Below are 12,847 nucleotides of genomic sequence, written 5' to 3' on the forward strand. Positions count from 1 at the left end.
TAGTAAAACATAAAGAAGATAAACATAACCTTACAATGTTAGATGTTCTAAGCTTTTTCACTGTTTTGAGTACAACACAGCTTCCATCAGTAGTACGTTTCCACCAATTTGCCGAGACTTCGATTTAAAATGAAAAGGCATGTTTTACCCTTTACGATGAAATCCAATTAAGTTTAAAGTTTTTAATAAAAACATGCTTTCTAACTGGGCAACATTTTTAGACTATAAACAAAACTAATAGTGGTAAAAACACGCATATTTGCATGTGCTACAAACCTGTCATCTTCAGGCTTGGATTTGACAAGACTGTCTAAGTAGGATAAAAAGTGATCAGGATGTCCTTGACAAATCTGTTCAACATCGGAGGGTAAAACAGATGGATAAAACCTGATGAAGTAAGGCACTGCCGCTTCACCGAACTTCTCATACATCCTAAAAAGGGAAAGAAACTAATATTAAACACAAAATCACAGAATGATATGAACAGGTAAGAGAATTGGTACACAACCCTTGCAAGGTTTGAATACATAGCACTTGAACATGCTTTGACAAAGCAAACAGTTTTGGCTTTTGTATTATGAAAAGCTGTGCTCATACATTGTATGGATGTAAACGCTAAGAGGTTGTATAAGTATAATGCCACCATCATGCAGTGTGGGTGTCACCACTCCACTATTGGGAAATATCGTTATGAATCATGTCATATAGCACACATGTTATTATGATTCCACCAGGCAGCAGTTAAGGCCGTTATACCTCATGTTGACCGCCACCAGCCCCCTCTGTAATTTTTAAAGGCCATAATAGCGCCACGTGCGCTCCTCGTGCCTCTCCCATTCCTGCTTTGCTGCGGTCCCACCCACATAGCCAGCCCCCAGGCCCTAATTGGCTGGGCTCACTGAGCGCTAAGCATCGAGGATCTATTCCTCTGCATTGAGAGCCTTCCGCTGCATCATGATTCCACCAGGCAGCAGGTAAGGCCCTTGACCCCCATGTTGATCTCCACCATCCCCCTCTGTAATTTTCAAAAGCCATAATTGTGCCGCACGCGCACCTCGTGCCTCTCCCCTCTCCCCATCCTGCTTTGCTGTGGTCCCACCCACATAACCGGCCCCCAGGCCCTAATTGGCTGAGCTTACTGAGTGCTATACATCAAGGATCTATCCCTCTGCACTCGGAGCCTTCCGCTGCATTATGATTCTACCAAGCAGCACGTAAGGCCCCCTCTGTAATTTTTAAAGGCTATCATTGCGCCGCGCGCGCTCCTCGTGCCTCTCCCCTTCCTGCTTTGCTGCTGTTCCACCCACATAGCCGGCCCCCGATTGGCTGGTCTCACAGAGTGCTGAATATTGAGCATCTATCCCTCTACACTCGGACCCTTCAGCTGCATTATGATTCCACCAAGCAGCAGGTAAGGCCCTTGACCCCCATGTTTATTGCCACCAGCCCCCTATGTAATTCTTAAAGGCCATAATTGCACCGCGCGCGCTCCTCGTGCCTCTCCCCTCCCCCCTTCCTGCTTTGCTGCGGTCCCACCCACATAGCCAGCTCCCGGGCCCGGATTGGTTGGTTTTACTGAGTACAGTCGCCATTTGTTAGGCCAAGTTTCCTTCCTCCAATACCCGCCCCCGCCACCCCGCAGCACCTGCATTGGCCAACGGGATGCATAAATATCTTATTGCTATATATCTGCAGCTGAGGGCCCGAGGCAAATGGCAGCTCCTACAGAGAAGGCTCCAGACAGTGTCTGCAGGTGTCAGCAAGGGAAGCCAATGCCCAGCCATCAACCAGCAGCTACAGCCAAGGTAGGTGTGGCACGGGCGGGGAGCACAGCAATCACTGTACTCTAGAAGTCCTGCCACTCTTCTTACCCTTAAAATATATCAGGCCAGAATGTTTACACTAACCAGCTTAACAACTAGACAGAACTGTGAATGCTAGCCATTAGTTACCCCCTCTGATTATTAGCATGCGTCACACCTCTGGAGAACTGTTAGTTTAGCCTTTGAGGCACATCTAGAAGGTGCGACATTGGGATGGAACTGTTATTAAGATTTACTGTCAATGTTCACCTGCATTGCTCTCCTAGGGAATTCACAATACTGGCAATCTCCCACTACAAATGTACTCTCAAATCTAGGTACAACAAACCATCTATTTCTGATATATTATAAAAACCTACCATATTATATGCTGATACCTACTGCATTGTGAAACCTCGGCCCTCTCCCACTATACAGAACTCTCGAGTCTAGGTGTAGCCCCCATCTCTGTTTATTACATGGCAAAACCTACTGCATTGCAAAACCTAGGCCTCTCTCCAACTATACAGGACCCTCGATTCTCGGTGTAGCCCCTATCTCTGTTTATTACATGGCAAAACTTACTGCATTGCATTGTGAATTCTAGGCCTCTCTCCCACTATACAGGATTCTGAAATCTAGGTGTAGCCTCTGTATTTGTTTATTATATGCTGAAACCTACTGCATTGTGAAACCTAGGCTTCTCGCCCACTATACAGGACTCTCGAGTCTCGGTGTAGCCCCCATCTCTGTTTATTACATGGCAAAACCTACTGCATTGCATTGTGAAACCTAGGCCTCCCTCCCACTACACAGGATTCTGAAATCTAAGTGTAGCCTCCATCTTGGTTTACTATATGCTGGAACCTACTACATTGTGAAACCTAGGCCTCTCCCACTATACAGGACTCTCAAATCTAGGTGTAACCTCCACCTTTGTTTATCATATACTGAAACCTACACAACACTGTGGAACCTGGGCCTCTCTCTCACTGTTCCGGTCTCTCGAGTCTAGGTGTGACCTCCACCTCTGTTTGTCGTACGCTGAAGCCTACTGCACTGTGAAACCTAGACTCCATCTCTATTTATTAAAGGGTTGGAACCTGCTTTGTTGTGGAGCCTAGCCCTATATCCCACTTTGCAGGAGTCTCGACTCTAGGTGTAGCCCTCATCTCTGTTTATTGCATAGCTAAGCCTGCTGCATTGCATTGTGAAACCTGGGCCTCTTTCACCGGGCGCGATTCTCAGGTCTGGGTGTGGCTTCCATCTTTGTTTATTGTATGCTGGGGCCTGCTGCATTGTGAAAGCTAGGCCTGTCTCTCGCAATATACAGGACTCCCAAATGTACGTGTAGACTCCATCTTTGTCTATTTCATGGTCAAACCTGCTACATTGTGAAACCTAGGCCTCACTGGTATAGGACTCTCAAATCTAGACCTGGACATCCGGTCTAGCATCACACATAGCCGTCCAGACTGAAACACCTGACGTACCTCAACACCTCTGCCACTAGCATACAGCGACTAACACCCAAAAAGAACTTGTTATAGCTGGCCACACATAGACTCTCTCAACAATAGCAATCTGTCTCAAACCCTCAACAGCACCCACCCATGTGCCTGGCCTCTCTTGGTGCCGCTTAGTCGAGCCTTGCCAGCCACCCAAGTCCTAGAACTGCAACATGCACACATGCATCTCCGAAGCTAAACCCCGTAGAATTTCCGACCACATTGACTACAGTCACTGAGGGCATTCCAACCGACAAAAAAAAAGCACATTGAGGCCACACAAGTGGAGAAAGTAAGCTATATAAATAACCAAATACAATATAATACAATACAATACATGTGTATCCCACATGTAAAAATAATAGTGTGTTATAAATCATGTATTTGTAAGGCTACTGGTTAACAAAGAACACAATAAAAACAGTTTTTTAAATAGCACATGTATATCCCCAGCAGACAGTATTGTTATATCCTCCATCAGACGGTCTAAGTATGGTCTTATCACGCGGCCAGATGGCCTTCACACTGGATATCGGTAGTTTGGTATGCCCCTATGTTAGACCCCCACACCCCCAATGGATAGGGCTCACAACAGGAAGCATAGCCAAATCCCCAGTGTAAAAGTGTGGTAATGACCCCAACATGCAGTATAGGTACAAAATAACCTGTCCGTGAGGTAACAGTAATAACTTCAACAAGCAGTTTAAGCATGACCTCTCCCATGCAGCAAGACCACCGCTGATTTCCTCCAGGCAGCAATAGCCTGTTGATGCAAACCCCATGGTGTGAAGTCCTTCTAACAGCTCAGTGCAGTGGAACCGCTTTGACAATACTCATTTAAAGTGCCGCTAGCACAGCACCCTGCAGTGGGATTCACTGACTGCCTTGCAGTGATTACAAACTATCCCTTAGAAATTACCCCCTCCAAATACCTCCATATAGTGTGTATGTCCCACCACTAGCACCCTCCTGGTGCCAGTGCCAAGCACCTTTTGCTAAGGTGGGCCACAGCCTGCAACTCCACCAAAAGTTCTTTGTTTTCTAACCAATCCAGTCAAGCCTACACCCTCAATCCATCATGGCAATGCATCACTGCAAAGCCAAAACTAAAACCCACGCTGCTGCCATTGTAGTTGTGGCGAAGGGAACAGTGTGAGTAGAAGAAATCTGATTCACTTCACCTCTTCAACAAATAAATGCTACCACAAGTCACTGGACACTGCTGTATGGTCTCATTAAACATTAGTAATGGTTGCACACAGATGTCTTGCGCTGGTTATCCTAATTAATAGTCATAGAAATTTCAGTAAGTGAACATTGAATGAAGTTTAATTGAGGAATAAGTGAATCAGTCGACACGTGTTTCCACTCTCACAGGTCTTCCTCAAGGCAAGAGGTTTTCAAGGTCCCCAGTACAATCTAGACCTATCGCTCATTGTATTAAAGTTGCACATGTCCAGCAGCCTCTTTATGTTTACTGCGATCTGAAGTTCGAAGACACGGAATTGTCAGTTTATGTAATGTTTGCTTTCTGATTAAGAGTAAGTATACACAGATGTATGTCTTCACTTCCGCATTCACTTCGCCATGCATTTACTTTGTTACATTTATCTTTTCATACATTTACTTCTTTTAACATTCACTTAGTCATCTTTTCTCACCCATATTCTTCTCCTTATACCCCTTGACCCCAACCCTATAGCTAACCTTACTTCCTACCATCATTTTTCATAGAAAGTAACACCACAGCACATCATCCCCTACCTAACATAACCTCCTACACTAGACCCACCAACATCAGGAACCAACTTCTGGGTCTCTGTTCAAGATACCTAGTATCGCTCACCAAGCCCCACCTACCACACCCAACACTCCTACCACGTCAGCCCTTTCGGTGAAACCATCCCCACCTATACTTGCCTTGACGCACCCACCCAACCCTGCTTCACCTGCACCACTCACCACCACCCATACCCCATCCCAACACACACACACAACCTACAGTGCGCCCTTATCAATGCTAGATCTATCCCTGCCCATGTCACTGAAATTCACAAACTCCTAATTAACTTGGACCTCGACACCCTAGCCATCACCGAGACCTGGCTTCATAGCGCTGCAGGGCCAGCCCTCAACCTTGTCATCCCACAGGGTTACTCCATCATCAGGCAAGACCGCCTTTCGCCAGTAGGAGGTGGGGTAGCACTCATCCTGAAAGATCACCTTGAGCCAGACAAATCACCTCTAACCTAGGTGACACCATAGACTCCCTAGCTATAAAAATTGCCCTCTCCCCAACTCCCCCATCACCTTCAACCTCGTCTACCGACCTCCTGGCCCACTACTGGAGTTCCATGAGAACCTCATACATCGCCTAACGGAAAACCTAAAACTCACCTCCAAAAGCATCCTTCTAGGTGACCTTAACCTAGGGTACGACGACAAAAAGGACAAGCCAGCTAAATCTCTCTCGCTAGCCTTAAAAGAATTAGGCTTTGACCCAAAAATAACCTCACCTACACACAACAAAGGCTGTATCCTAGATTGGGTAGCCAACCACAACTGTCACATCGACATTAGCTCCATCACCCGACTCCATGGTCAGATCACCACCTCATTCACTTCTTCATTCCCATCGCATCCAACAAAAAAAAGCCCAACCCTATCCCCCCAGCACTGGCAACATGCGCAAAAAATCGTACTAAAGATAAGATTATACCTCACCTATACACCCCCTCCACAGATCCCAAGTCATCTCACCCGTCAGAGCTAGCAGATATCTACAAGAGCACCATAAGCACTGCTGTTGATGCCATCGCCCCCTTACAGACAAAAAAAGCCATAACAATTAAACACTCATATACGTGGTTCTCCACTGAACTCAAAGAACTCCGCTCACAGAAAAGAAAAGCATTGAACTCCTGGCAGAAATCCCCCTCCCAGTCACCCTGTCCTCCTACAAAAAAATCACCGCCCCATACAAAAAAGCCATTATCGCAGCTAAGTCAGTCTCTTATAATGAAAGAATTACTAATGCAAGCTCTGAATCCAAAGAACTCTTCGCGATGTTCAAAGAACTCACCACACCAGCCACTAAATCACAAGACATTGTGAAAGCCCAAACATGGTGCAACTCCATACAATCCGCCCTGTTAAACAAAATTGAACTCCTACAAGCAAAAATTAAGGCACACCACAAAAATCTATCACAGCACCTCAAATCGACTAACATCACGAGCCACATTCCTACCCTCAGCATTGTGCCCCCCTCCACCAAAGCCCCCACCACCCCCTTCAAATTCAGGGAGGTTACAGAACACAAAGTTATTGATATGATGAACAAGATCAAACCATCCAATTGCAAAGGAGATCCATGCCCTGCCAGTCTGATCAAAGACTGCACTGTAACACTCGCCCCCTTCCTTAAATCTTTCATTAATGCCTCCTTCAATGCCAATACAGTTCCAGACAGCCTAAAAGAAGCCTGGGTATGCCCGCTTCTAAAAAATAAACCTACTCTAGACCCAGACGTGGCTACCTATTATAGGCCCATCACCACCGTGCCTTTCCTGCTTAAGATCCTGGATAAAGTTGCCTACATGCAAATCCAGGAATATCTTGAAACCAACCATATTTTAGGCAAAAGACAGTCAGGCTTCCGACCTGGTCACGGGACAGAGTCAGCCCTACTCGACTTAAAAATTCAGCTTGCAGACACTATGGATAAAGGCAAACCGGCACTCCTTCTCCTACTAGATCTATCTGCCGCCTTTGACCTTGTCAATCAAATCATCCTAGGCATGCACCTAAAAAATGAAGCACACTTCTCCCCGGAAGCCATTGCATGGGTGGCCTCATTTCTAAATGGTAGACTCATGAAAGTCTTCTCAGACACTGCCTCGACTACCCCTACGATCATCCATTGTGGCGTCCCCCAAGGCTCCTGCACCGCCCCCACTCTCTGCAATATATTTACCCTCCCTCTCTTCAACGACCTCGATTGTCGCAACATAGCGTACACTAATTATGCAGACGATACGCAGGTACTACTCCCGCTAACTGGGACTTATGAAGAAGATGCGACAGCACTAACTAAAATCTACACAGCCATCCAAACCTGGATGGCGGCCAACGGCCTCTGCTTAAACGGGGACAAAATGGAAATCATCATAGTAGGGACTAGTGAAATTCTCAACAAACTCTCCCCTCAATACAAATCCTTCAATATGGACAACTCCACCATCACAGTCTCCACGACTGTTAAAACCCTAGGTGTTCACCTAGATGCCTCACTATCTATGTCCCGCCAGGTCAACGCCATAGCTTCCTCTTCAGCGCTCACCACCAAGGTGATAAACGCTGTCAAGCCTTTTCTCTCCACCAAAAACTGCCTGTCCATCGCCAGAGCCACTATAGGTACCAAACTGTACTACTGTAATGCCCCTTTCCTAGGTACCTCCACTCAAAACTTTCAAAAACTCCAAATCACGCAAAACAACGCGCTCCGAGCAGCGCTGACCATTCCCAAAAGGGAACACCTCTCTCAAGCAAGGAAAGATGCTCACTGGTTACCGGTAAAGGAACGCATACTCTTTAAAGCCATGGCCATCACACCTAGAAGCCTCTCATGGGATGCCCCACCCTATCTCGCAGAAAGAATCACACCCAAAGCCTCCATCAGACCCACTAGAGCTCACCTCACTGACATGATCCATGTGCCCACGTATCAAAGATCCAGGGCGGGAGGATCCAGCTTCCAACACCTCGCACCTAAAACTGGAACTCCCTACCCACTTCACTAAGGAATGAAAAATCATACCCACCTTCCGCAAAAACCTAAAAACTCTTCTATTCCACCAAAGTCTATCCACCGGCACAGTTATGCCTGCACTGTAACCACAGCATAGCATAACCTAAGTTCACTGTCACAAGGCTAATGTGAATGTTCCCAAGCACAGCTATGCTTGCACTGTAACCACAGCAAGCATAACCCCCTTTTTTCAATGTCCTACTGCAAATAACTGTTTTACTCTTTTACTGTACTCTATACCTTGCTATGTTCAAGTTCAAGACTGCTGTAAAAGCGCCACGATGCCCCATGGCAGTTCTGAGCGCTTTATAAATGCAAATAAATAAATAAATAACCTCACCGTATCCATTGCCACTTATACAGTGTGAAGATAAAGACAAAGGTAAGAAAAAGTAAATGCATGAAGACAAAAATGCCTGACAAAGTATAGGTGGTTTTCTTTTTTTAGGCGAAGTAAAGGGGGAATACAAATTAACACGTTTTACACTCTTAACAATGCTTTTACAGGCTTCCATATACACACCATCATATGCCCTCTGAGACAGGCAAGAACTAAATGCGAAATGATTGAGAAGTATATATGGAGTCACTATTACTTGATTCGCTATTACTCAGAAAATAGGCATGTTAACACTACACAAATGGATCACTGTGTCAATTCTTAAACTAAGGATACCAACACAAACTAAGGCCATGCTGGAGCAATGAACTTTACTTTTAATACAATACTAAATTTAGAAACCAAAAATTTTCAAAGGACTACATAAAAAGCACAGCATTAGTAACACATGGTTGTACACTCAGGAACATCCGAAACAAAGAAAATACATAAATTGTAGACCTTGTTGCATGTGCAAGTAACAGAAGGGTGTCCAGGGGCTCCAGGTCACTCAGTAGTTTTAAAATCAACAACAAGTCTCCATTTCCCATTGCCATGGTCACCGGGCTGGACTCTGTCATTTCTGAAATATCAATATCACAACTGACAATTAACAACATATGACAAACCATGAAAACTAAACAAAAGGAAAAGATTAAGTGTGAAAACCGCCATTATGTACTTTCTCGCCCATGGCGTGTTAAGATATCTCACATTTTTAGAAAAGAAAAGGTGAAAATGGTTGATTCTTTTAAATACTGTGAAATATACTGTTTTATCTGTAGTCACTCATAGGGGACTTCATACGACAAAAAAGGTGAATATGGTTGGGAGTCAAATTTAAATATATGTCCACTGGCTGAAAAACAAATTAGTTCTACACTATTTTGCAATTCATGGGAGCCATACAGTAAACTCATTTTGCTCCACTTATCACAAGCACAAAATTAGACTGAGGCAAAAATCAATTTGCGAATTTCCTTGTTCATTACACAGAAAAAGAGAAGCCACAGAAATTGAAGCAGATGAGAGAATGCAGTATTGAAATATGAAATCTCAGAATAACGCAGGTGTGAATAGTTAAGGTGCCCAGAAAGTAATGGTACAGTATTTGAATATAAACAACAGGGGAAATGTTATAGCTGGCGTTGTACAAGGCCAAAAAGATGGGAATGCCAGCAATGTACTTTATAGGTAAGGATCCTGGTCTTATTGTATTTATGTTATCAACATTTCCACCTGTGCTTATACATATATATTTATTTTTTACTAATGTTAGCTGTATTTATCCGCATTATGTTTTAACTACTATGTTTCCACATACATTGAAATTAAAAATGAAGTTCCTGGATGCTTGTAATCGGATGCTCACAGAGCTGGGTTCTTGCACATCAGGCCAAGAGCATGTAACCTGAGGAACATCTCTGCAGCCATGTAAACAACTTCAAAAGGGAAATAAATTCACTTTTAAGCCTCGCAGTTGTGCTTCTTTTCACAGCCATTTGCCCGAAAGGCATGATTGACAAAGCAAAAGACATCCATTTCTGCTTTTTTCAGTGGTTTACAAATAAACTCCGGAAGGAACAGTGATTCCCCTCTGTATTTATGTTCAAAAATGGAAATCAGGGAGCCTCATTTATAGGTAACAGGGAGAAAACAGAAGTATTCCATTAAGCTGATAGTTTGTTTACATGTCATGTAGTTTCTGAAATACGTTTGGGAAATCGGCCTTTCGTGCACTACCAAGTTATCGAAAATAAAACAACAGACAAAAAGCCTTTAAGGAAAAGAAGGAGAAATATGAAATACAAAGGGGAAAATGGATAGGAGGGGAGGGAGGCAAGAAGAAGAAAACCGGAAACGAAGAAACGGGTAAATATGAATTTCCAAGTGTCCCATGTTTTATCTTTATATTGTCTTTTATGGCCTTCTAGATGCAAACTTTGTGCTTACGTTAATGTGTCTGCCAAAGGAGCGGGTCCATAAAAAATGTTAGTTGATCATGGCTCGATACAGCTGCTCCTTGGCTCCTTACATCACAGTAAGGATTATAACGAGCCAGTGAAGTGACGTAAAATTAGGGTTCAGACGAAACGGGAGCAGGGCATATTTAATTGTATTTTTACAGCGCCCACACAGCTCGGGGGCATCGAGGCGCTGTAACAGGAACATGTCTTAGTTGCGTATTTATAACGCGCTTAATACCCAGAAGTTTGTAAGCGCGGACCCGGGGATCGAACCTCTGTTGCTTCGTATCGTCTTGTTTCCAAGGCGAGCACGTTGCGCTGAGCTATCCTCCCGGGATATGTGTGTACAAAACAGAGGGGGGTCTGGGAAACTCTCTACCAGCACGACCACAGCCCATTGACTTGTTCTTGGGTGGATGGCCCCTGGGAGAGTCTCAACCAAGTCTTTAGCTCACTGTCCCTTTCACAGAGAAGAAATATCCCTGCGTATCAGTCTTTGTCCTGCCCAGGCGCAGCCCAGCACCGAAATGCTAGGCAATTCTCCTCTGAACAAGAGCACCACAGCAAACCCATACACGTGTTTCAGCCTAGCTCGGCATCATCAGTGATGTGAAGCTGTGCATCTCTAAGAGCAGTGAGCAAGGGGTCCACGTCTGGATTCCCCTGGTAACTTAGGGTGAAACCCAAAGTTACTTGCTATGCAAAACAGAGGGGGGGAGGGAAACTCTAACCAGCACGGACACAGCCCATTGACTTGTTCTTGGGTTGATGGCCCCTGGGAGAGTCTCAACCAAGTCTTTAGCTCACTGTTCTTTTCACAGAGAAGACATTTCCCCCAATCATTTTATTTCTTGAGGCTTGGGTTCTTTCATGTTTCATTCCAGACTCCAACAACGCACAATCATTGCAACTGATCAAGCGATGCAATGGTAATACTCTTTGTACTACCATCATCATCATAATAACTTCATTCGGCCTTGAGGCCATCAAAGTACACAAATACATCATAAACATGAGACATTTCTTATATACAATAACAGTAGCTTAGACTGCCCACCAGACCCCAATCCATGTAGCAACTTCTACCATGATTGCATCCCCAGGCACAACCTGAAGTTAGGGATCAATTTGGAACTACTAAAGTGGCCTAATATACAATCATCCCACCCCAATAAGTGACTCCCTACAGTCTTTCATACAATGGGACTGCACTGCCTCCTGAGAGCAGAGGACGCTGGGATTTGGTTCTTGTAAGGGGTGTATTATTATGGTAAAGGAATGCACTTATTTCAATAGTGCTGCTAGACAATTGACAGTGTCTTTTTGCAATCCCTAGTATGCCCATAGCCATTCTTTGTTCCCTCAGTTCCATTCGAATGGAGTCGTGAGTGTCATTCCCCTTGTGAAATATTCTTCTGCAACATGCGATGTCCTCTCTAATTGGGAAACAAAACCCATAGACCATTCTAAACTAGTGAATACACTTGTTCCCTAGTTTCGGGCCGATCACCAGTACTTTTGGTGCAAGAATACCCCTCCACCCCCCATTCCCGCTAAGGATCCTTTTCATATTACCACCCTCTATGCCAAGGCCTAGATCTTTTTGGGTTCTAGAAGCTTTGTAGCTACTGGCATCTAAGGCCACTCTATGGTCATAATCCTGCCCCCGCCAACATCCTCACCACTGTCAACCCGCCATGGCATATGTGCAGATTTGTACTGCAGGGTGTTAGTAACAGAACAAATGTCAGGGGCAACTTGCTTCCAAGGCCCCTTTTTTAATATCTCATCTGAATGACCAGTATAGTTGGTGCTAGTGGCAGTTATTTCAGGCTGTGTTGCAACCCCCATTGGTGTAATGTGGTGTTTGTACCCAGCTGGCCGAATGTCCCTGGGATTGGCCTCAGTGCTAGGTTGATTTCCGCCCCCCCAGCCCCCCCACACCTCCACCTGGGCCTCTACGATCTTGTAGCGCAAGCATTAGCTGTTTTTACAGGGCCATCAGTTCAGTCAGAACGACGAAACATTTACATCCCGATGATAACGCCTCATCAACTTTGGTAAAGGCGGATATACAGAGCAATCCTGGGGGGAGGGGCTATAGTGCTGGAGCAGTTAGCGCACAAGTGGTGCCCTTTTTCAGTAGGCGTAACCCGCAGATCAATTAAATGATGTTCAAAGGTTCTCGATGTAGGTGGGCAGCTGGTCCTGGGGGATAAGGGCTCACTACCCTCTGGCCCTTCTATGGAGAGGGCGGGCACCACGCTCAGGAGATTGGCATCTTTAATGCCCATCAAGTTAGAGGTTGCAAGCCATGGGGCTATATCGATGTCAAAATCTTCAGCACTGGCCGCTGGGAGCATGATTTCTCATAAATTCTC

The 12,847-nt window shown here is 45.0% G+C and overlaps 1 protein-coding gene across 2 annotated transcripts in view; it reads right to left on the minus strand.

The window, feature by feature from the left end:
- The window catches only part of HPS5 (HPS5 biogenesis of lysosomal organelles complex 2 subunit 2), a 1,306,927-nt gene that overhangs the window by 300,774 nt on the left and 993,306 nt on the right, over positions 1–12,847 (minus strand). For both annotated transcript variants that reach the window (XM_069623788.1, XM_069623787.1), the window contains exons 17-18: positions 8,962–9,082; positions 277–432 (exon numbers count right to left, since the gene is read on the minus strand). In XM_069623788.1, coding sequence (XP_069479889.1) covers positions 277–432; positions 8,962–9,082 — 277 coding nt within the window. The remainder of the gene's footprint in view (positions 1–276; positions 433–8,961; positions 9,083–12,847) is intronic.

Source organism: Ambystoma mexicanum, chromosome 11 (genome assembly GCF_040938575.1).
Source record: "Ambystoma mexicanum isolate Mex_15411 chromosome 11, UKY_AmexF1_1, whole genome shotgun sequence".
Taxonomy (NCBI): domain Eukaryota; kingdom Metazoa; phylum Chordata; class Amphibia; order Caudata; family Ambystomatidae; genus Ambystoma; species Ambystoma mexicanum.